This window comes from Xylaria bambusicola (assembly GCF_022495145.1).
Source record: "Xylaria bambusicola strain CBS 139988 unplaced genomic scaffold F5B22scaffold_4, whole genome shotgun sequence".
In the NCBI taxonomy this organism is placed as follows: domain Eukaryota; kingdom Fungi; phylum Ascomycota; class Sordariomycetes; order Xylariales; family Xylariaceae; genus Xylaria; species Xylaria bambusicola.
The window spans coordinates 780,891-801,325 of NW_025953557.1; the positions used below are offsets into that span (position 1 = coordinate 780,891).

Genomic DNA, 20,435 nt, shown 5'->3' on the forward strand with positions numbered 1-20,435 from the left:
CAGAGTGGCTGAGATGAATCCCGTTCGGCCGGCTTCACTGGAATATGTAAGCTTTATGCACTGTCTTCTCTAGGAACGAGCTGGTCATTGCGGAATAGGAATATCTGGATTCTCACTGCCATTGGTGAATTTGAAACCGGCGCTCTCTGTCAGCTGTACGACGCGAAGTGTTTGTCATGCTTTGGAGCGAATTCAGCAATGTCCAAAGGCTTCTATATCGGGCAAAACGTTAACTCTACAAACACAGTCCGGTAACCACATTGCCCCAGCATAGTTTCTGAGAGCTCAAATGGTCTGGTAGTGGATGATGTATGAGTGTAGCGACTCAAAAGCTCTGCCAATTTCTGCCATACTTAGGTTTGGGTGTGGTCAAGCAGTCGAGTCACCAAACTGAAGACATCATAACTGGCTTCCCGCCATCGTAATTCTTTTATGCCCGGGACTAGTAACGTAGCCGCTAGCCTCCGGTGTACTGACAGAGAAAGGGCGAAGTGAAGAGAGGTAGGAGAATATATGACGTGATATTACATTTTGCTCAAGCTCTTCTTTATGTGGCTGTCAGCCATCACAACCCCTAGTGTACAAATCCGAGAGAGTGGCAAATATGAAGTGTTACTGGACATGCTTTCATCACATCCAAGTCCAGCAATGGCAATAAGACCGGAAGGTACGCCTTTATAGGCGGCTAGTCAAGCAACAGCGTCGTGTTGCGGTGTCACAATGCGAGCCTTGGCGTCACTGATATTTAATATGCGGTATAAAGACGCCCCTCACGAAACCCCCTCACACTCCGCCCACATGATGCTCACGTCGTCGCGATCTATCACCCTGCTCAGAATGCGGACAGATGCGGGGGAGTAAGATAGGTGATATACCACGCTTAAAGGTACGACTCTCTATGAACGATGGCTACCGATAGTCACACCTGAGAATATTTTGGCTATTAGTACAGTACTCTAGCTAAAGCATGCGTAGCCGAGATCTATGTTGTGAGAGGAAACAGGCTTGTCCGCGTTGCCCAGTCCGTCTGATGATTCCTCGGACACAATGATTGGTAGAATCAATCACGCAAGGCGTATGTGACAACCCTTATAGATTCAACACTGACCTAAAGGCCTATAATACGGACATTTTGCAAATGCAAGAACAGGCGTCTCGCTCTGGTTACATTTGGTAATTCCAGTGCTTGGCAGACCTACCCCTAATATTCCCTCTTCCTACTTGCCTTCGGCCAGCGCTTTATATACCTCGGCTTCAACTCCCACCCATAAACCCAGAACCTGAGGATCGGCAAATGGTAGTATTTGAGTGCATACCATCCCTGCAACTCCATTCTCGCGGTCACACCACCACCAAACGTTGGAGAGGCCAGCCCAGAACCCGGTGGTCTTGGAACGACCGGTTACGCCGCCATTACTCAGCATGAATGTAAGTCCCCAGCCTTGGGGTGGGTTTCCTGGGACAGGATATAAGTCGGGTAGAGGTCGAGTGAGGTCCGGTTTCGCCGCTGGTATACCTTGGCGACCGAAATTAGGAAACTCTGGTATCGAGTTCTTGAACATTTCATCCACTGTTTCCTTACGAAGGAGTTGCGTGCCAGTAAGTGGACAAGTTCCATCATTGAGTAATACAGAAAGAACTTCTAGAATTACGGCGTCAGTGACAATCAAGTACCGTGTGCCGATTATTTGCTGAAAATGGTAATGCTCTTGAAAGAATAACTTACTGCAGTATTCCTGGGGTTTAGCAAACATACCCCCGCCACCGCTTTGAAAGACTGCGGCTACCTGAGCTTCGTTATCATGGCTTACTACTAACGGCATCCTAAGAGGATGATCCCGCGGCCTCAGTGTTCCATCTTGATCTCTAGCATGCATGTACGCAAGCTTGGCCTTCATCTCCTTTGTGGGAATCATCGATATGTTATTTAAGCCAAGCGGTTGCAGAATATGCTGCTGGATGTAGTCGTTGAGTCTAAGCCCGGTGGCTCGTTCTAAGGCAATTCCAGCCCAGTCGATATTGATCTGCTTGAGGTTAGTATTGAAGGATAAAGTTGCGGTTTTTGAAGCACGCTGTAATGGCGAAGCGCAAACTACTATGTAGAGTGTCTAATTACTTACGCCATATTCCCAGCCCTCACCTGGCTGAAATAACAACGGCATTAGCATATCTTCAAAACGTCCGGAAAACTCATCACCGCCAGCAGGAAACGTCCAGTCTCGCAGCCTCTCATTGAAAAAGGTGTACCCAAACCCAGCTGTGTGGGTCAAGAGCATCCTCAAAGAAATCGCTTTGTTCTTCTTCTCGAGTGTCCCGTCAACTCGAAGGACCTGCACAGTTCTAAGCTCTGGGCAGAGAGTCTCAAGGTGCTCCCCATCATCCAGTTTCAAACTACCCCTTTCCACGAGCTGCATACAAGCCAGGCCAACAAGCATCTTCGTACTCGACGCAATCCAGAAAATATTGTCCAGTGTCATGGGCTCCTTAGAAACGATACCTCGCTTTCCGGAAGAATGGGCGAATAGATCATTCCCATCTTTTCCTATGACCACCACCGTAGCCCCTGGTATGCCGGTCTTCTCATCAACACAAGATGTATCAACGATACTACGGAGCTTAGTAACGGTTTCTGTAGTGAGGGGCATATTGGCGTAGTCTCGGTATACAAACTGATTTAATACAAGTGTATACTTGGGTCAGATTGATGGTGGAGATAAATCAACCCTCGTACTTTCAAATCCCGGGGATATTGGACCCCGCAATGAGTTATGTGATGTAGCATTACGAGTTCGCAAACGTAAGCCCACGAAGAGCCTGCTTCCCATCAGAATTCCGGCATACCGGAACCGGAACCGCAACCCCTCACACCCACATTAGCTACTATGGGCTCAAGTCCCCAATCAATCCTCGTTTCACATAGATGTTTGGGTCCTTGGGGACTCAGCACCAAGCTGAATCGTTGGTCTTATGCCTAGGTTAGCTGGCACAGAACCCCTCTCGGGCTCGTCTTTCCCATGCCTCTGGATTCAAATGACATTGTTAGACGAAACATAATCTGTATAATCTCGTAACGTACTTAAGATTACCCCGGCTCCACAAACCACACAAGAGAGCCGTGAAGTAGGTAGGGGTCTTTGGGGGTGGGGCGTCAGCCCCAAGCATTTATCTACCGCGGTCCACCTAGACCGCGGGGTTGGCCATAATATTCCCCTACAGACATGCACAATGAAGCCGTGTCGAGTGCTACCCAAGCCTGGAATTATGCCGGAAACAACGAGAATCTGGCCCTGGGTTCTTGGGGGCTGATGCAGTAAACATGGTAAGGCAACAGGGGATAATTAGGAAGTAAGAGGATGCCATAGAAGATAACTGTGTACACAATGGGTGTATAAGAGTGGTGGATTGTCTAAAATTGCATCTCAATTTAGCTAGAACTTCTATCATATGGTAGCCCTCACTTCCCTATTTAAAGCTCTTCAAGGCTTATCTGTTTGAGTTTCCTTTCAGAGATCCCCCTCAAGAGTCACCATGGACGAAAACATACCTCCATCTAAAAAGTTCAATACCGAGCTTTCCGATTATTCGAAGGCTCATGCGGAGAAGACTGGTCCATACGACCCGGACCTTGACGTCGACTCTCTCATTGTTGGAGCAGGGTTTGGTAAGTTGACGTCCACTTGCCTTCACAACTGAGACATTTCTCTGACAAGGATTATTTTGGCGGATACAGCTGGCGTTTTCATGTTGAAGACTCTTCGCGACCGCGGACACAATGTCGTTATATATGAAGCAGGAAATGACCTTGGAGGTACCTGGCGATGGAATTGTTACCCTGGGGCAACCGTAGACTCGGAAGTTCCAGTGTACGAATTCTCCTGGCCGGAAGTGTGGAAAACATGGAACTGGACCTCTAATTATCCTAGCTATGAAGAACTCAGAGCCTACTTTGACCATGTTGATAAGGTAGTGGGAGTCAAAAAGGACTGTTCCTTCAACACAATTGTCTCAGGTGCTCACTTCGATGTTGACACGGGACGTTGGATTGTAAAAACGTCTGATGGCCGAACTGCCAAGGCTAAGTATCTCGTACTCGGAACTGGCTTTGTATGTAACTCTTCATCCTCATTTTCTTTGATTTCATTTGCGCTGTGTTGGTCAAGCTGAAGAGGGGATCTACAACCAATGATCGGTTGAGCCATCACTCATTAACCGACGTAATAGGCTGCAAAAAGATACGTCCCTCCATGGCCAGGTATGGACAAGTTCAAGGGAGTAATTCACCATTCGTCATTCTGGCCAGATGAGAACGTCGATGTTAAGGACAAGCGCTGTGCCGTTATTGGCACGGGTGCCTCGGGTGTCCAAATTGTGCAGGCCTGGGGTCCTGTCGCGAGTGAAGTCAAGGTCTTCCAACGCACACCAAACCTAGCTCTTCCTATGCGAAAGCGAGACCTTACAGTGGCAGAACAGGAGACGGCCAAGAAGCTATATCCTGAACTGTTCAGGTATCGTGAAAAGACGTATGCTGGTTTCACCTATGATTGGCATGAGAAAAATACATTTGATGATACTCCAGAGAAGCAACAGGGATTGTATGAGAAGAAGTGGGCTGAAGGGGGGTTTCGCTTCTGGCTATCAACATACAAGGACAGCCTCTTGAACCCAGAGGCCAACAAGCTATCTTACAAATTTTGGGCTAAGCAAACTCGCGACCGCATTGGCGACCCTCGAAAGCGAGATATCTTGGCTCCGTTGGAGATGCCTCACTTTTTTGGTGTAAAGCGTCCTTGCCTCGAAGTGAACTACTATGAGCAATTCAATCGCTCAAGCGTGGATGTTGTAAGTATCCAGAACAATGCTATAGAAGGGTTTGATGAGACTGGGATTATCCTTCAAGATGGAAGTCACCACGATTTCGACATAATCGCGGTTGCAACTGGATTCGTAAGTTTTCTCCTAGCCCAGCCTCTCATTGATAGTAAGTGCTGATTCTGGTGCATAGGATGTTGTTACAGGAGGTATGTCTGCAATCCTCCCCACTCCGAATGAGCGAAAAGAATGTGTGGTATTGGTAGCTGACTACTTCTTCCCTCATCAGCCATGACGCAGCTTGGACTCAAGAGCATCAATGGGACGAATTTAGAGGACGAATGGAAGGATGGTGCTAATACATACCTGGGCCTTACAGTGGGCGGCTATCCCAACCTTTTTCATATTTACGGAGTGCATGGTCCAACTCTATTGAGCAACGGGCCGACGAGTGTTGAGGTGCAAGGTCGGTGGATTGCAGACTGTATCGAGAAGATGGAGAGGAAGAAGATCAAATATATAAACCCCAAACCTGACGCCGTCAGGACGTGGAAGGATCATATCGTGGAACTGAATAATAGGACCCTGCTTCCGACTACCCGGTCAACTTACATGGGTGGTTCAATCCCTGGCAAGATCAAAGAACCGGTTTGCTATACCGCTGGAGTGGGCAGATACTATACGGAGATCCGAAACGCACTTGACAGTATGGACGGGTTCGACAAGGTTATGCTTTAGCTTCTGCTTAGCAACACGTTTCGCTCTTAGGACGAATTGACTTTTTATTTGCTATGTAAGAGCTCGTGTGCAATTTCCGATAAGCACTCTCAGTTGATACTGGGTATGCACATAATTTCCTGTTTGTGGGATGAAGGCATCGACGATACCTACAGTGACAATATTGAGTACCTAGGTAGGTTCTAGAACGAACCTATCTATAACACTCGTGCTATTCAAAACCGGGATATTAGCTAAAACTGCTTGCGACATCTACATCTTTATAGGAAGAATTATGCAGGCTGACAGCAAGACATGCATCAATACGTGCATGCAGATATCATCATATTGGCCGGCAGCCTACATAATTGACTTCTACATTGAAGGGACTAGCTGCATTGCTGATTTTCTATTTCGAGATCAATTACTTAGGTACAGTTAGCAATAGACCACCTGCAGTGGACAAGATCTGGGCACTTGTTGAGTGTGCTCTATGTTTGTATACGGCTTTATTTCACTGGTAGAAAGTAGGTATGCACAAGAAGGTATTTGGAGCATCGCGATGAGTACTCGAGACAACATGAGATCGGTATCTGTGGGACTAGGTAAGTGGCTAGGCACGTACACAATACCTGCTGTGGACATGCCAGAGCATTTCGGGATACAACAATGGGGCCTAACTCAATAACACGATGTGGGGTTACAAAGCGCTCAATCACGTGATAGCAAGGCTCGAGTGGCGGATACAGACTAGGTATCATCATCGGCGGAAGCTTGGGGGTTGGACAAGATCAGACCTCATACATGCGATGACTTAAGAAAGCATGTTATATACCGTGATCCAGGGCCCCGGTTATATTATCTAGGTCTTCAAGCTTATCTGGCCGTCAAGACTTCTTTGGTGCCATTACAAGCGTTCAAAACACTCCTTTCTTATCCTTCTAGCAACTCGCGAACCGCGCCGACCGCGACCACGGAGAAAATCAGCACCACACACGTCGCTGCACGAGCTGCAGCCCTTGCTTGTGCCATCCATTGATCCATTGGTATCGCAAGTTACATTCACAGCTCCCTACTTGTCAATGCCGGGCTCCCTCTTCCACCTGTAGCGACCAGTAAGTGTTCTGCCTTGCACCGACTCTACCTTGCAGCATCTCCACAAGCTGTCGATGTTGGTGGGGAAAACGTCATTTAGCAATTTGTTTCTTATACATATCGCCACTTAGGCTACTCAAAGGCCTGTCATTTTGATTGCTGAGCTGACTGTTGGAATGGTTGAAGAAAGTAAATAGAAGAGGCCACGTTCATTGATTCAACACTCTCTACTTCCATTGCTTGGACCGTTGTAATCTTCGTCCCTACCAAACTCGGTTACCTTACAAAGATAACATTGGCGTTACAACTTAACATTCAGAGAGTGTCGGATACTAATTTTCCGAGTCGCGAACGTGACCTGCAAAGCGTCTATCGCTTCCGCGCTTACAGACAAGTATGTTTCCGGCCTTCGATCTTGTGATTGTATTTGACTTCTGGCATTGACCTGTAATAGCTTCTCCAAGTCTGTACCCATGCCGCGCTCCAGCAAACTCCTTAACCAGATTTCATGGATGCTCCTCGACGACTTGTCCCTTTACACTCCCGCCCACTCGAGCTCCCTTACTAAATTTGTCCATTATAAACCGAGCCTGCCACGATCTATCGTATGTGAAACGTCCTGAACAGCATAATAGACGGCTACATTTGCAGATGGACCTACAGCCTTATCACGATTCTCTGCACACATCTATAGACACACCCTGACCTCGTGAAACTACAGCCACAAAGTTTTTGGGTTTCTTGAGCACCGTTGCGTAATTAGGCCAAGTGTCTGGTTTGTCTTGTCAACTAGGCGGTATGTACGGCCCAAATCATCAGCAGGGACATAACTCGCGCCTAAATGGCGTCGCCGGCGGGCGAGCAATGCCCCAGATGCTTTACAATACCTACGTTCAGCCGCAGGGGGCACATCAACATCATACCCATCCCCAGCACCACCAGAATCTGCAGCAAGATCACGCTACCCATAATACAACACCAGGCTCAATTAATCACTCTGGATTTTCTGCCAGCCTTGGGCCGAATGTCAGCCCTTTCACCCCCAGTAACCACCAGAATGGTACAACGGCCACTACTCGCAGCACCCAGGGCCAACAGCAATATTCCGAGCATTGGACAGAGCAGATGAAGGCATACAAAGCGTCTGAGCAGGCGCATACGACTATGACTGAACAACATCAGCAACACTACTATGCAAGAACCAAAGCATCGGAGAATAAAGGCATTGGTCCACTTACTAACACTAATCCAAATGATACAGTTGACGGCGAATTGGAGGATAGGGGCCGGCCTGTAAACTTCGACAAGGTTCTAGACAGACAGGATTGGCAAATGATTGATATGAGTGGTCAGGGACTCAAAAATGTTTCTGCGCCTCTCTTTGACCAATACCAGTTTCTTACCGAGGTTTACCTCTCTTCGAACCAGTTGACATCACTCCCTCCCGCAATAGGACAGCTACGTTCTTTACGTTTACTTGATGTGTCTCACAATCAGCTCACCTACTTGCCGCCTGAGTTGGGAATGTGTACACCCTTGCGCCAACTGTTGCTTTTCAACAACTCGATTCGAGATATACCCTACGAATTAGGTGCTCTTCATTTTCTGGAATTATTGGGCATACATGGGAATCCATTGGATAACGATGTAAAGACGAAGATCATGGAGGATGGTACTAAAGAATTCCTGAACTACTTGAAGGAAACTGCTCCTGGTACGCTCATCCAATACTGGTCGTCGTTTTGCTATTTTTCCTTTATTTCGTACACTAATTCCCAGTAGTGCCTGCACCTCCCCTTGCACGTGTGCCGATTACAATCCAGGAGGACGTAAGTCCTGACAAGGAACGTATTCGAGTTATGTCATGGAATATACTATGCGACAAGTATACTTCGGGCGTTCTGTACGGGTACACACCAGCAAGTTGTCTGTTATGGGAGTATCGCCGAGACAATATAATGAAAGAGTTCCATGACAGTGATGCTGACATCATCTGCCTGCAAGAGACTGCTACGGATGCATTCGAGCACTTCTTCAGTCCTGAATTAGGTAAGAAGGGTTATAGGGGCGTCTTCTATCCCAAGACTCGTCATAAACACTTGACAGGCAAGGATAAAGAAGCTGTGGATGGATGTTCCATCTTTTATAAAAGTGACAAGTACATCTTGCTCGACAAACAACTCATTGACTTCCGGCAAACAGCCATCAACCGGCCGGATTTCAAGACGGCAGAAGATGTCTTCAATCGAGTTATGCCCAAGGACACCATTGCTGTGTACTGCTTCTTCGAGTCGCGATTTACAGGGAATCGCTTTGTTGTTGTCAATGCTCATCTCTGTTGGGAACATTTTCTACCAGATGTCAAGGCAGTACAGACTGGTATCCTAATGGAGTTAGTCACTAAGCAGGCCGAACGCTACACTCGACGTCCGCCGATACCGATTGAAGAGAAACAACTTACCAAGTCTGTTGTAGAGGACGGCCAGGCTGACGCCTTCCCCGAGCCTTTACCTAGTCAAGAGTATCGTAGTAACACAGACATTCCATTGCTGGTATGTGGTGATTATAACTCGATGCCGGGTAGTTCGGTCTATGAACTTCTAGAGAAGGGTCGCATACCACCGGACCACGCGGATCTCAGGGGCCACTCCTATGGAAACTTCACACGAGACGGCATTGAACACCCTTTTAGTTTGAGGAATTCATACGCACATCTTATGGGCACGCCAGATGAATTAACGTTCACCAATTACACACCGTCGTTCTCGGGTGTTCTTGATTACATATGGTATTCGACCAACACTCTGGATGTAGTGGAGCTTCTCGGACCCCCAGATGCCGAGTACTTGAAGCGTGTACCTGGATTTCCCAACCATCATTTCCCTGCGGACCATATTCACCTAATGGGAGAGTTTGTCTTCAAAACCAAGAAGGAGAAGAAAGCACTAGCGGATCAAAAGGGTTGACTAGGGTAGGAAATCAGGCATCTTCCACTCTTGAAAGAAAAAAAAACCCCCCAATCCTTGCAGGCGCGCAAGATGCGAGGTCAACCGGTGGTTGCTTGTTATTAGGACATCGCTTAGGAACTTCGTCGGATAGACCTTGGCCCACGATGCTTTGGCCATGTATATGACGGCATGAATGGATGCAACGAATCTTTTCTCATACTCGGAGAAGTGTTTTGTTAAGGCACTTGGGTTGGACATCTGGGATGGCGGTTCTACGTGCGGAGTCGGAGAGCTCATTTTCTTTTGATGTTTCGCGGTGGTCTTACGATGAGAATCAGTGTTAGGCGTTGAAGTATATGTACTTATAGTTGCATTTTCTTGGTTCCAAGGCAGCAATATCACCTGCAAGGTGCAACAGCGCGGCACCCATCTTCCAATGATCTTTGTAGCGTGCATAACTCGTGAATAGGAATTTCGAGTAGATTAAGATTGCTCTGTTCTTGCTTTGTAGGGGCCTTAGTATTTGTCCTACGACAACCGTTGACGAGCCAAAGGTGAGTCAAACACTGTGTACCGAGAATTGGACAAGCGAGTGTTAATACCGAGAAGCGTCCACATCGTACGCAGGTCTCGGATAGCATGTGCTAGGTCGATAAGCTAATATTTCGGCATATTTCTTGGACCCCGTTCTCCATATTCGTGATCTATGATGCCCCTTTTGGTGAGTTCGCCATTGCCATCCGATTGCGAGCTAGCATGACAGATATATAGATGTCCTTGTTGAGGTCCTGGGTTAGGTAAGAGATTTACATTCAATCATTCCGGGAGTACTTGGCAGAAAGGGAGGAAATGCGTTAACGATTGTGTCCCTCATGCCAGGAATGGTAGTGCTAGGAAATCTCATGTCGAGAAATACATCTGCCGGCCTTGGTACTGTATCCAATTGATAAGGTGAATGGCATAATAGCTTGCCAAGAGGTGGTGGCACTTGTGCCACTTTGAATTTGTCACTGCTACTTCAGCCAGATTAAGTGATTATACGGGCAGAGAGAGGATGGTAGGTGGGAAGGTAGGTCGGTGACGTTGGCAAAGGTGACACCGTGGGAGGTGCTCGTGGATAAATGCGCGGCAGCGTAGGGTAAAAGGGGGAAATCTCCTCTTCTCTAATCTGTGGAGGACAAGGTTCCGACACTACATGGCTTCATGCTAGTTGACCTATCATTGTAGACCACTTGCCTACAAATATATATATGACAGTTACAACTCAGGCTCCCACCTGAGGCGTAATAGTTGAAACACCTCCATATCCAGGACTTTTCTGTATTAGTCTGAATCTTGTTGTTGAGTTTCCTAACTAGTGCAGCATCTTCCAGAATCTAGACACCATGGCTATTACTGTTGAGACCTTACGCACGGTTGAGTGGAATGGGAAGAAGGTTCCAGTCTACCCCATGCAGAGTTTCGACTTCAGCAAGCTTCTGTCCCAGGAGCCCGACGAACTGGAGAGACTTGTACGCTGCTGCCAGAACGAAGGGTACTTCTATATCGACCTGAAGGGGATTGACGGCCGCCGATTCCTTGAGGACCAGCAGGAGACTCTGAAGCTCATGCATCGCTTCTTCGAGTCTCCTATTGAGGCTAAGAATCAGTATGGTCTCGTCGCGCCACATCTAGGGTAAGCAATATTCTATGTACTTAAATATATGTTCTATAATCGACTAAAGCGGATGAACAGATATGAGCCTATTGGCTCCCGAACTGGCGTGCTAGAAAACACCAAAGATGGCTATGAGATGATCAAGGTGGGTTTTCTTACCCTGCAGTGAAACCCATAGCTATACGCAAATAAATGTGTTCTAAATCCTTCCACAGGTCTCTCGTGATGAGATCCAAAAAGACAGCCCTCATATCCCCGACGTTATCAAGAATAGCCCGGATATGAAAGTACTTGAGAACGCGATCGCCGGGTCCAACATCGTTACTAAGGCCATCCTATCTGCGCTCTCAACTGGCTGTGGGCTGACAGGCGCTGCGCGCTTCGAGAACACGCACCGCAACGACCGCCCCTCAACCAGCACGCTGGCTATGATGCACTACATCCCGTCAGACCCGCGCAAGGACACCAACATTGGGCACCAGAAGCACACGGACATCAGCTCGCTGACACTCCTCTTCAGTGAGGAGTGGGGAATGCAAGTGCGGCCGCCGGGAGCGCGCGAGTTCGGCTTCGTCGAGCCGCGTCCAGGCACGGCCATCGTCAACGTTGGCGACTCGCTACGCTTCGCGTCTGGCCACACGATGCAGTCGTGCATCCACCGCGTGGTGCCCTACGACTACAGTCAGCACCGCTACTCGATCGCGTACTTCCTGCGCGCCGAGAACGACACCCTGTTCACGGACTCGGAGGGCCGCAACATCACAGCTGGCCAGTGGCACGACGAGAAGTTCTTCGCCTTCACCAGCCCGCCTGAGCTCCAGGCTCTCGCTCCGCCGTCGATGATCCTTGGCGGCATGGTCGAGGAGGATGAGCCGGCCGTTCCCGCTCAGCAGGCTCCCGTTGAGGCTTACTAGATAATCAGTTAGGAGGGAGAAATATCAAGTAAATTTCACCGGGAAGACAGAGGCTCTAAAAGCTGTTTCTTCGAGTTGTCACTCACTACACGGACGGACGGACGCATGCCTACCTGGGTATTTCTTAAGTACATGTAGGTACCTAGGTATTTACCTTATGAATACATGTATGCAAATTGAAATATACCATGGGGCGATCATCTCTGTACTTAAGCACTTGAGAGTCGTTTAAATTCGTGTTGTTTTATAATGTAAGATCTGGTACCACAGGTGGGCAAAAGCTAAGATGCACCCAGCTGGCAATTTAATATCACCTTACCTAACATTTACCCACCTTAGGTACCCACCTCAGGTATATACATAGGTATCGACGTAGCTTGGCTGGCATAGCTGTTACTTGAACATTCATCGAATGGAAACCTACAACTGCACCCAGCTCAGCTGCTGAAGATGGGCTGTAGCACGATGCCCTCTAGAACAGAAGTTTTGACGGGCTCTCATTCATCATGAGCCTACTGCGTCAACCTGGTTTCCGAGCTCTAGCATTGCTCCTAACCATCGTGGCCGTTTACGTGACGTACGGATACTTCAACTTCTACCGCGACCCGCTATCCATCTTTTTCTCCCAAAAGCATGGCTATGACCAATTTTACTCGGCGACGCGACAGGCCGAGGCCGACGCATTTCTCGATGCGCTTCATGCGAATCCCGATGCTGTCCGCTCCCAGTTAGCCAAGGCTGGGCCAAGACCCGAGATCTGTGCCATATTCTTGACCGTCGGCCGCGAGATGCAAGGAAGACAGTATATCGAGACGGCAGTAGCTTCGTTCCTTGCGAATATCACCCGCGCTGAGAGAAACGCTGTCCACCTGAAGTTGTTCTTCGCCGACGTACCGACCCCCGAAACGCAGCACAAGAGCTACACAACACTAGCTACAGCCGACATCGCTGACGACATCGTGACCTACCCGAGGAGTCTGCCGGAGAGGGGCAAGGAGAAGAAACTGGCTCTTCTGGAGTCGTGGTATCAGCGTCGAGATGATAAAAGCATGATTGAGAGAAAATCGTTGCATGACTACGCTTACGCACTTCGCCAGTGCATCCAAACCAGCGATGCGCCATACATCGCATTGTTCGAAGACGATATAATTCTAGCAGATGGCTGGGCCGCACGGACGCTCAAGGATCTACATACAATCGACGACATGATGAAAGATTCAAGACGCCACAACCCAGCACGTGGTCAAATCAAGCCTGGCGGCCCAAATAGCTGGCTTTACTTGCGCATGTTTAACCAAGAGCGAAGCTCTGGGTGGAATGGAGGCTATGGCTTTAGAAGCAACAACGCTCACATCGTTTCGCTCGCTGTTGCTATCCCTTTGCTAGCTTTGATACTGCTGACGCGCCGGCTCTTCCTCCCTCGGTCTATCGCGCGATATATCGATGGCTGGGTCCTTCTGGTGACTTGTGGTGTTGCGGTACCGCTCTTCGTATGGCTTTTCTTCGCCTCAGGCAAGGCGTCGCTCCTGGGTTCGCCGCCAGGTGTATATGAGGAGTGGTTCGGATGCTGCAGCCAGGCTTTGGTGTTCAACAGGAAACATGCACAAGGACTGTCCGACTTCCTCATGGCGGCTACAACCAAAATTGGGAGGGTTGGGAGAGCCGATATGCTCCCCAAGGATTACGCTTGGGAGCATGGCCTTGCGAGGGTTAGCGCTTATCCGATGCTCGTGCAGCATCTCGGCAGAATCAGCGCTACAGGTACTACTTCTATTGAGGCATCGCAAATCTGGAGTATGGCCTTCGAAAACCTGAAGGCCAGCCAGCTGGCCAGTGACCATATGAAAGCCGTCAAAGAACTATTTGGATAGAACTAAGTTAAAGGCAAAGGAACAGCGTAATTAGCCAATGCTGTGTGAAAGTCTTTAGTTCTCTTGCTTATTGCTTCATGCACACTATCCAGTTTTCACGATCTTGGTGCTAGAAGTCTATTGACACATTTCGCACTGAAAACTTGTAGAATTCTGATACTAGGGATACTTTATGATACGGTACACTGTTTGCACCTAAGCCCCATGCGCAATGGCTTTGGTGGAATGATACTAGTATGCCTTCAGGAGTCGGACATTAGGTAACTTGCTCTAAGGAGAGCTTCGAACAACAAGACTGTATAGACCGGCTCCTGCGATCTAACTTCCGCAATGCTGGTCGACTTTTCCACGTCGGTCCCCAGTTTTCAAATTAGTCTTGTTGTCGTGATCGGGCCGAAGGACGGCGTATGCTTTGGTAATCCCAAGATCATAATTGCAGACATGAGGATACTCAGCAGTGCGTGGAACGAGCCAACCACCCGTGTCTGTGCAATCCGGTTTGTCAAAGAGAAAGACTGTAGAGCCCCCGTCAGTACATCGGCAACTCATGATCTGATTAGTAGTGTCCGCTAGGTTGACGACGTACCCTCCCAATCTCCATCGATGTCAACAGCCTGAGGTTGGAAGCCAAACGGCAACTTGTTACACCAATTGGTCGCGGATGTGTCGACTGCAAGGCTCATGGCTCTCACCGCACAGTGGCAACGAGTCTTGGACGTAAAGCTATGGAGTATGGCGACGAGGGTGTTAGGTGCCAGTACATCGGCTCTGACAATTGTGGCTAGGAAGGTGAGCACGGCAACGACGCCGAAAAATCCGGAGACGGGCTTGGACCACATGATTGCTATAGATGAGGAGAAGAAACCGAAGGACAGTTGACGACTGAACCCAGCTCGACTGTGATATGGGTGGTAGGCTGACCCCAATGAATCGATAGACGAGGCAGAGTGTTTGGGTGGATGTTTGGAATAATTAGAAGCTTGTTTAAGTCGGAAATAGAAGAGAGTCTATGGGAATTTCTAATGATACTCCTGATGATAGTTGGGTTCCTCCTTCCCCCGACCATACGCCCTTACCATATCACCAGGGCTCCTTGCCTGGAGAAGAACGCTCTTACCAAGACGACATTGGCCCGTCATTTCTCCTAAGAAGACACTTAGGATATGGTACAGCGTCCTTCCTCGAGCTTACCTTTTATTCGTATTCGATCTTGAAACTGAAGATATGACGAGAGAGACATGCAACAAGTTGTTTTACCCTTAGTTACTCGCTTTTTATTTTCCATTTATAGACATATCGCCAAGTCAGTGTCAGACTTTCTTGTTATAGACTGCCAAGTAGTCCCATTTGTGATGGGAAGAATACTATATAGAACCGTAATCACTCTAGACAGCATGAAGCGTGCCAATAAAACACTAACGTTCTATCCACACCGTGATGTTTGAGCAAAGTAAGTAGTGGCTGGCTTACACAGCTGGAGATTGGCGGTCTGAGAAATACGGCATAATTAAATATTGATCTATCTGTAATAAGAATTACAAGGTACAACAACCCTGCAATCGCCCAGGTGGGCAGCGTTTCATTGGCCATTGCAGTCAATCTCATTGTCAATGTGCGTCTTAGACAACCAACAATATCTTGTGACCGGCGTTACAGCATCAACCACCTGTTTGAGTAAGTATTTGGGCACTACCTATCTGCGGCATAACTCCTTTATCTGAGAATAAATGAAACATTAGGTAGTACAACTTTGGAAAGAGGGCTTAGATTGTCTGATATGACTTGGTCCTCCTGACATTTACTTACCTCCCTTGTTCAATCGATCTGTGCAATTTCATTACCAATACGCCCGCCCTGAACGTCAACAGTGGATTGATGCATGCTCTATTGTTTTGTTAAGGTACCCCTTTGTCGCCCTTTACCAGGCCTTTGTAACTGAAGCTTACACTTTTTAAATATAGCCACCGCTATATTTGCCATGCACTGGAGAAAAAAACCATGAATCTTCCTTCGCCAGTCGCACTGCCGCTATACCACAGTATTCATTCTTTCACCTTCAGCAACTTCTAACTAGATGTCATCCAACCCTCCCAAGGGCCTGTCAGCGTCTCGTTGGGCATCTGGTGTGACGTCGTGGCCACGCCCTCCCCCTACGACATCCAACAGCGCAAGGCAACTCGATGTTGCATTATCACGGCGGGCCCACCCGTCTTCAACTCACAATGATCAACCGTCGTCACCCGAGCAGCAATTATCACGTTTCTTGAAGATAGTGTCCCGCTTGAAATGGAAAATACCCTTCTTGGAAGCTGGTTACGCAATGGCTATGGATCGAATGGGCAAGTCACAGCAGGAAATCGATGCGAATGAAATTCACTTCAAGCTCGATTTTCACGAATTCTACATGCTGATCGAGCGGACGATTGTTCATCTGATGGGCGTTTATGACATTGTCATCTACGCCCAGTCAGACCCCAACGGCATAGGGTACGGGGTTGGGAGTGCCTCCCAGAGTCATAGTGATGACTTTCGCGATCGTACCCAACCGCATAGGTATCACGAGAACGTGTTAATGGCTCTTGATGACCCTGCCAACCCGCTGCACCAGACATTAGGACAACCGGGGATACGCCAGCAGCTTGCTCGTGCCAAAGAGCTCAGGAATCGATGGAAGCATGCTGACAAAGCTGATACTGGGCGCTTCGTGCCGGCGCCGTTAGAGGCCTACAACCTTGAAGAGATTTTGCAGACCATCTTGCTGGCGCTTGAGCAAGCGTACATTGTTACCGAGGCGTTTGTACGGCAACAAAATCCGAGTTCCGACCAGACTCAGCCTGTAAGCACTGCTGACTGGACTACGGATTCACACGACTGGGGATTTATTGTTGATGCAAGTGAGTAATCCTTGGATTCATTTCGCTCCCCTAGTCTCGCCTGAAGCAGACGACAATTACCATCCAAGCTTTTCATTTGTTTGGCGATCCTCTTCACATACAATGCGAGTCCGAACTGGAAGAACTGACCCTAAGTGTTGCAGTGGATTGGGAGGGGGTCTAGGAAATGTAGAGGCTTGGTTTCACATCGGTTCTGATACCTACTTCACGTCGACTGATGCTTGGTGCCCAATGCAAACGGTTCATTGAGCAATGTGTTAGAGAGTATTGGTACGAAGCATTGATACCGAGGCCGGTGTGTAGACTATTGTATATTTGCTTTCCTTGAGTCGCGTTCACTTGTGCATAAGCTGACTTCTGGATCGATGAACGAGAAGATAGAACCTCCGATAGCATGTAGCTTCCCTATCGTGATTAGAAGAATTATATTTTTACATCCGTATGCCGCGTCCTTTGCAGCCCTTTCCTATCATTGTCATCTATTCACAACCATCTGATTATAACAGCTCTCTTCATTGTCAGTTTCGGTTTCGCGTAAGGTAGCACAGCTTACCACCACAACAGATGTTTGAAGGGTATCAGCCGTAGCGTTTTATGACCTACGAGCAGGCTTTGTGGACTGGCTTGAGAAATGCTACATAGTACCGTACCTAGTACTCCTAGGTACTTAGTCAGTACCTAACCAACTGCACACATATGCACTGCCGCTTACAGGGGAGCGCCTGCGCACCCACTACGCTTAGTCAATTGGAGTATAGGTACAGAGTAGACACATGTAGCACTCACTCTATTAGTACCCCTGATTAGGACTGAGGCTATGAAGAAAGATGCTACTACCTAACCTTACCTCCCTATGTAGGTACGCTCCCTACTACTTTGTAGTAGGTACCCTTACCTAGTCTGCAGGTAGTCAGATTAGGTACCTCCTCGACTTTCACAGCCCGCTTCTATCTGACAATTCCATTCCGTCCCTACAAAACCCGCACACCAGACGTTTTGGAGAGAGATCGTGAACCGCCGACGCGCAAAGTCGCGGCTCGGCTGCGACATCGTGGTTGACATCACCGAGGAAAGACAACCAACCTAGGACAAGGTAGCGAGTCTCGGCTGTGGAGCTGAGGCAATTGGAACGATACCTTGAGCTGGACATCGCTTGCTGGGCGCATCGAGCCATCTTCCCTTTCAACGCGAACCAGCCGTACCAACGGCAACCCTGGCCGCAACGACAAACGAAGCCGGCCCGAGGGGAAATATCGAGCGCCAAAAGCATTGAAGCTGCTTGGATTCTGCCCACATACTAGAAGTCGCGACCGTCATATTTCATACAACCCCCTGTCTACATGCATCATGGGCGATATAAAGAAGAACAAGCAAAAGAAGGCCCGAGACAAGCTACCGGAGCTGCCTTCTGTGGGGAATCAGAGAAAATGGAATATTGTCAAGGTGGTGTTGCGGTCCATATGCTTACTGCTAAGCATAGTCGACGTGGGGGAACTCATCGCTCTCGACCTCTCCCAACATGACCTGGATTATTGGACATTTGTTGCTTATCCTGTTGTAAGTGTCGTGGCACCCATATTACGAACCATTCACGCTCATGGACCTCGATCTCCTACATACCTATTATCTGTATTAATACTGACTATAATTGCATTTACAGCTTGGGAGCTTCCTACTTTGGGACGTTATTGAATTTGTCGTGATCATCGTGAGGGGAAGCATAGCGAAGGGCGTCCACCCGGGAGCTCACGTCGGCGTTGAGTTAATATTGTGCCTGGGCGGCATCTTCACAGTTGCTATCCAAGCATACAAAGCCAATTGGTACCAACTTACGAGCTGGGGACTAAGAGATACTGGGTCGACCCTTTGGGCTTATGTAGCACTCACTCAGTTCAGCTTCCTGAGTTTCTTGACGTATGTTGCCTCTCATTCTCACTTATCATCAGCACACCTCGCAATATCGCTGCCCAAATGGCATCTATTCCATGCGAGATGTCATGAGCTTGGTGATGGTTATGGTGTTGTATATATTCATCGGTCGCTAACGAATGATCTGAACGACAGGTTCCTGCGCTTCATATTATTTGTACGAGCCTGTGTTGAGGTAGACAGACGCAAGAGAGATAGACGGGTGCAACAGCTCGTGTTTGCCATTCAAGAACAAGGCCGTGACCCGCAGGATGTTCCCCTAGCAGCGTTTACACGAGCTCGAGAGCTGGACCACGTTAGTTCCTCACAGATCCTCAAGGCGCTGTCACCGTCCACGATGACACAACCAACACTGCTTACCAGTCATTCGGCGTCGTCGTCGTCAACAGCAGTGGCATCGCAGCCGCCGCGGTCGCCCGAGGACCGAGACTTTGCTTATAAATATAACTTTCCCATAGCTACCGTGCCGGAGCTACTGGAGAATGGGATTCATCCTGAGGATGCGCGGAATCAGAAAGTTTTGATTGGGGCGTTCCCGAGATAGACGGCACGGTCGCATCATGTAATATGGACGAAATTAGTGGTGTAGGGGAACAGCCATATGGGCTGGCTGAAAATATATAAGTAGACCATAATAAAAGATACCCCTTTTAATCTTTAAGCTTCGAAGTTTGGTTGTTGCACCTTTTGATTGGTTATTTTCTATTGTGCCAATCGTAATTGGAAAATAAACGTGGAGAGAGAGAGAGTACCTATTCACTAAGTACCTTACCGCCCCGGGGGGGGTATTCGTAAGGGTTACTGCAAGGGTTACAGCATTTCGAAAGCCTTACAGCTAAAGACACTTGCAGGGCATTTACCAAGTGGTAACCATGTTAAAATGGAAACCATTACAATAAATTTATTCCATTACCATATAATAATTATATATAAAAATAAAACATTACCCATTTGTAATATTTACTATTAGCAGATATAGTTACTATAACTATATCTAGCCCTTTAAAATAGCCCATATTGCCCCTACCTACAGCCCTTATAACAGCCCCTATAGCCCTTACAACAGCCCTTACAGCCCTTCGTAGTACAGACTGTTATACGGAGGCTTCACTTCTGAAGGCAAGGCTTCGTATGACAGCTGGAATTGTATATTAATTCAAGTATGAAGAAGAAAAGAGAACTATTGTACAGTGGCCCCTTCTGGCCAGGTCCTTTATAGGTTAAGGGCAATTGCGGTTTGTGGGTCAGGTGGCAACAGCTGTCCAGACTGGCAGGCGCACACAAGTGTGGTGGGCCGTACGGTAACCCTGTACGCGTGAGGTACATGGGTACCTACTGCCACTGGCCACAATCCGTAACTCAGACCTAGCCATATAGACCTAGCCATACAGACCTAGCTATACAGACCTAGCCATATAGACCTAGCCATATAGACCTAGCTATACAGACCCACCACTTACAGCCTGTACAGCTAATCTAATCATTACTACCTTTAAGGATAATTGCTATAGTTAATTACTACCAATTACTATTACCACCATTATTACTACTATTACCACCCTATATATTAAGAAATGTTATGGGTAGGTTGAATCTTAAAG

General features: G+C 48.0%; 8 protein-coding genes across 8 annotated transcripts; 6 read left to right on the plus strand and 2 right to left on the minus strand.

Annotated features, from left to right (window-relative positions):
- Positions 1-1,217: 1,217 nt before the first annotated feature.
- F5B22DRAFT_633620 (beta-lactamase family protein) lies at positions 1,218-2,645 on the minus strand (the record flags this gene model as incomplete). Its single annotated transcript, XM_047976855.1, has 3 exons — positions 1,218-1,642; positions 1,727-2,024; positions 2,121-2,645. 3 exons carry the CDS (start codon positions 2,643-2,645, stop codon positions 1,218-1,220), a joined length of 1,248 nt encoding a protein of 415 aa, XP_047834889.1.
- Positions 2,646-3,528: 883 nt separating this feature from the next.
- F5B22DRAFT_633621 (uncharacterized protein) lies at positions 3,529-5,547 on the plus strand (the record flags this gene model as incomplete). The annotated part of the gene is made up of 5 exons (XM_047976856.1): positions 3,529-3,661; positions 3,731-4,104; positions 4,222-4,944; positions 5,003-5,018; positions 5,099-5,547. The coding sequence occupies 5 exons, from the start codon at positions 3,529-3,531 to the stop codon at positions 5,545-5,547; spliced, it is 1,695 nt and encodes a 564-aa protein (XP_047834890.1).
- Positions 5,548-7,419: 1,872 nt separating this feature from the next.
- F5B22DRAFT_633622 (glucose-repressible alcohol dehydrogenase transcriptional effector) lies at positions 7,420-9,587 on the plus strand (the record flags this gene model as incomplete). The annotated part of the gene is made up of 2 exons (XM_047976857.1): positions 7,420-8,335; positions 8,404-9,587. 2 exons carry the CDS (start codon positions 7,420-7,422, stop codon positions 9,585-9,587), a joined length of 2,100 nt encoding a protein of 699 aa, XP_047834891.1.
- A 642-nt stretch (positions 9,588-10,229) lies between these two features.
- F5B22DRAFT_346054 (Clavaminate synthase-like protein) lies at positions 10,230-12,402 on the plus strand. Its single transcript, XM_047970933.1, has 3 exons — positions 10,230-11,244; positions 11,305-11,371; positions 11,442-12,402. Exons 1-3 carry the CDS (start codon positions 10,955-10,957, stop codon positions 12,138-12,140), a joined length of 1,056 nt encoding a protein of 351 aa, XP_047834892.1. The 5' UTR covers positions 10,230-10,954; the 3' UTR covers positions 12,141-12,402.
- Positions 12,403-12,496: 94 nt separating this feature from the next.
- Positions 12,497-14,296, plus strand: F5B22DRAFT_346130 (uncharacterized protein). Its single transcript, XM_047970934.1, has one exon. It carries the CDS (start codon positions 12,647-12,649, stop codon positions 14,009-14,011), a length of 1,365 nt encoding a protein of 454 aa, XP_047834893.1. The 5' UTR covers positions 12,497-12,646; the 3' UTR covers positions 14,012-14,296.
- F5B22DRAFT_346135 (uncharacterized protein) lies at positions 14,171-15,049 on the minus strand. Its single transcript, XM_047970935.1, has 2 exons — positions 14,598-15,049; positions 14,171-14,526 (listed from the first exon to the last, which is right to left on the minus strand). The coding sequence occupies exons 1-2, from the start codon at positions 14,848-14,850 to the stop codon at positions 14,330-14,332; spliced, it is 450 nt and encodes a 149-aa protein (XP_047834894.1). The 5' UTR covers positions 14,851-15,049; the 3' UTR covers positions 14,171-14,329.
- Positions 15,050-15,878: 829 nt separating this feature from the next.
- Positions 15,879-17,660, plus strand: F5B22DRAFT_346174 (uncharacterized protein). Its single transcript, XM_047970936.1, has 3 exons — positions 15,879-15,911; positions 15,973-16,905; positions 17,049-17,660. Exons 2-3 carry the CDS (start codon positions 16,086-16,088, stop codon positions 17,066-17,068), a joined length of 840 nt encoding a protein of 279 aa, XP_047834895.1. The 5' UTR covers positions 15,879-15,911; positions 15,973-16,085; the 3' UTR covers positions 17,069-17,660.
- Positions 17,661-18,252: 592 nt separating this feature from the next.
- F5B22DRAFT_633626 (uncharacterized protein) lies at positions 18,253-19,378 on the plus strand (the record flags this gene model as incomplete). Its single annotated transcript, XM_047976858.1, has 3 exons — positions 18,253-18,462; positions 18,566-18,819; positions 18,970-19,378. The coding sequence occupies 3 exons, from the start codon at positions 18,253-18,255 to the stop codon at positions 19,376-19,378; spliced, it is 873 nt and encodes a 290-aa protein (XP_047834896.1).
- Positions 19,379-20,435: the final 1,057 nt, after the last annotated feature.

Coding starts and splice junctions, on each gene's coding strand:
- F5B22DRAFT_346054 (XM_047970933.1), top strand. CDS start 10,955: ATGGCTATTACTGTTGAGACCTTACGCACGGTTGAGTGGAATGGGAAG. Junction 11,245..11,304: donor CTCGTCGCGCCACATCTAGG/GTAAGCAATATT, acceptor GCGGATGAACAG/ATATGAGCCTATTGGCTCCC. Junction 11,372..11,441: donor ATGGCTATGAGATGATCAAG/GTGGGTTTTCTT, acceptor ATCCTTCCACAG/GTCTCTCGTGATGAGATCCA.
- F5B22DRAFT_346174 (XM_047970936.1), top strand. CDS start 16,086: ATGTCATCCAACCCTCCCAAGGGCCTGTCAGCGTCTCGTTGGGCATCT. Junction 16,906..17,048: donor GGGATTTATTGTTGATGCAA/GTGAGTAATCCT, acceptor TAAGTGTTGCAG/TGGATTGGGAGGGGGTCTAG.
- F5B22DRAFT_346130 (XM_047970934.1), top strand. CDS start 12,647: ATGAGCCTACTGCGTCAACCTGGTTTCCGAGCTCTAGCATTGCTCCTA.
- F5B22DRAFT_346135 (XM_047970935.1), bottom strand. CDS start 14,850: ATGTGGTCCAAGCCCGTCTCCGGATTTTTCGGCGTCGTTGCCGTGCTC. Junction 14,527..14,597: donor CATCGATGGAGATTGGGAGG/GTACGTCGTCAA, acceptor GGGGCTCTACAG/TCTTTCTCTTTGACAAACCG.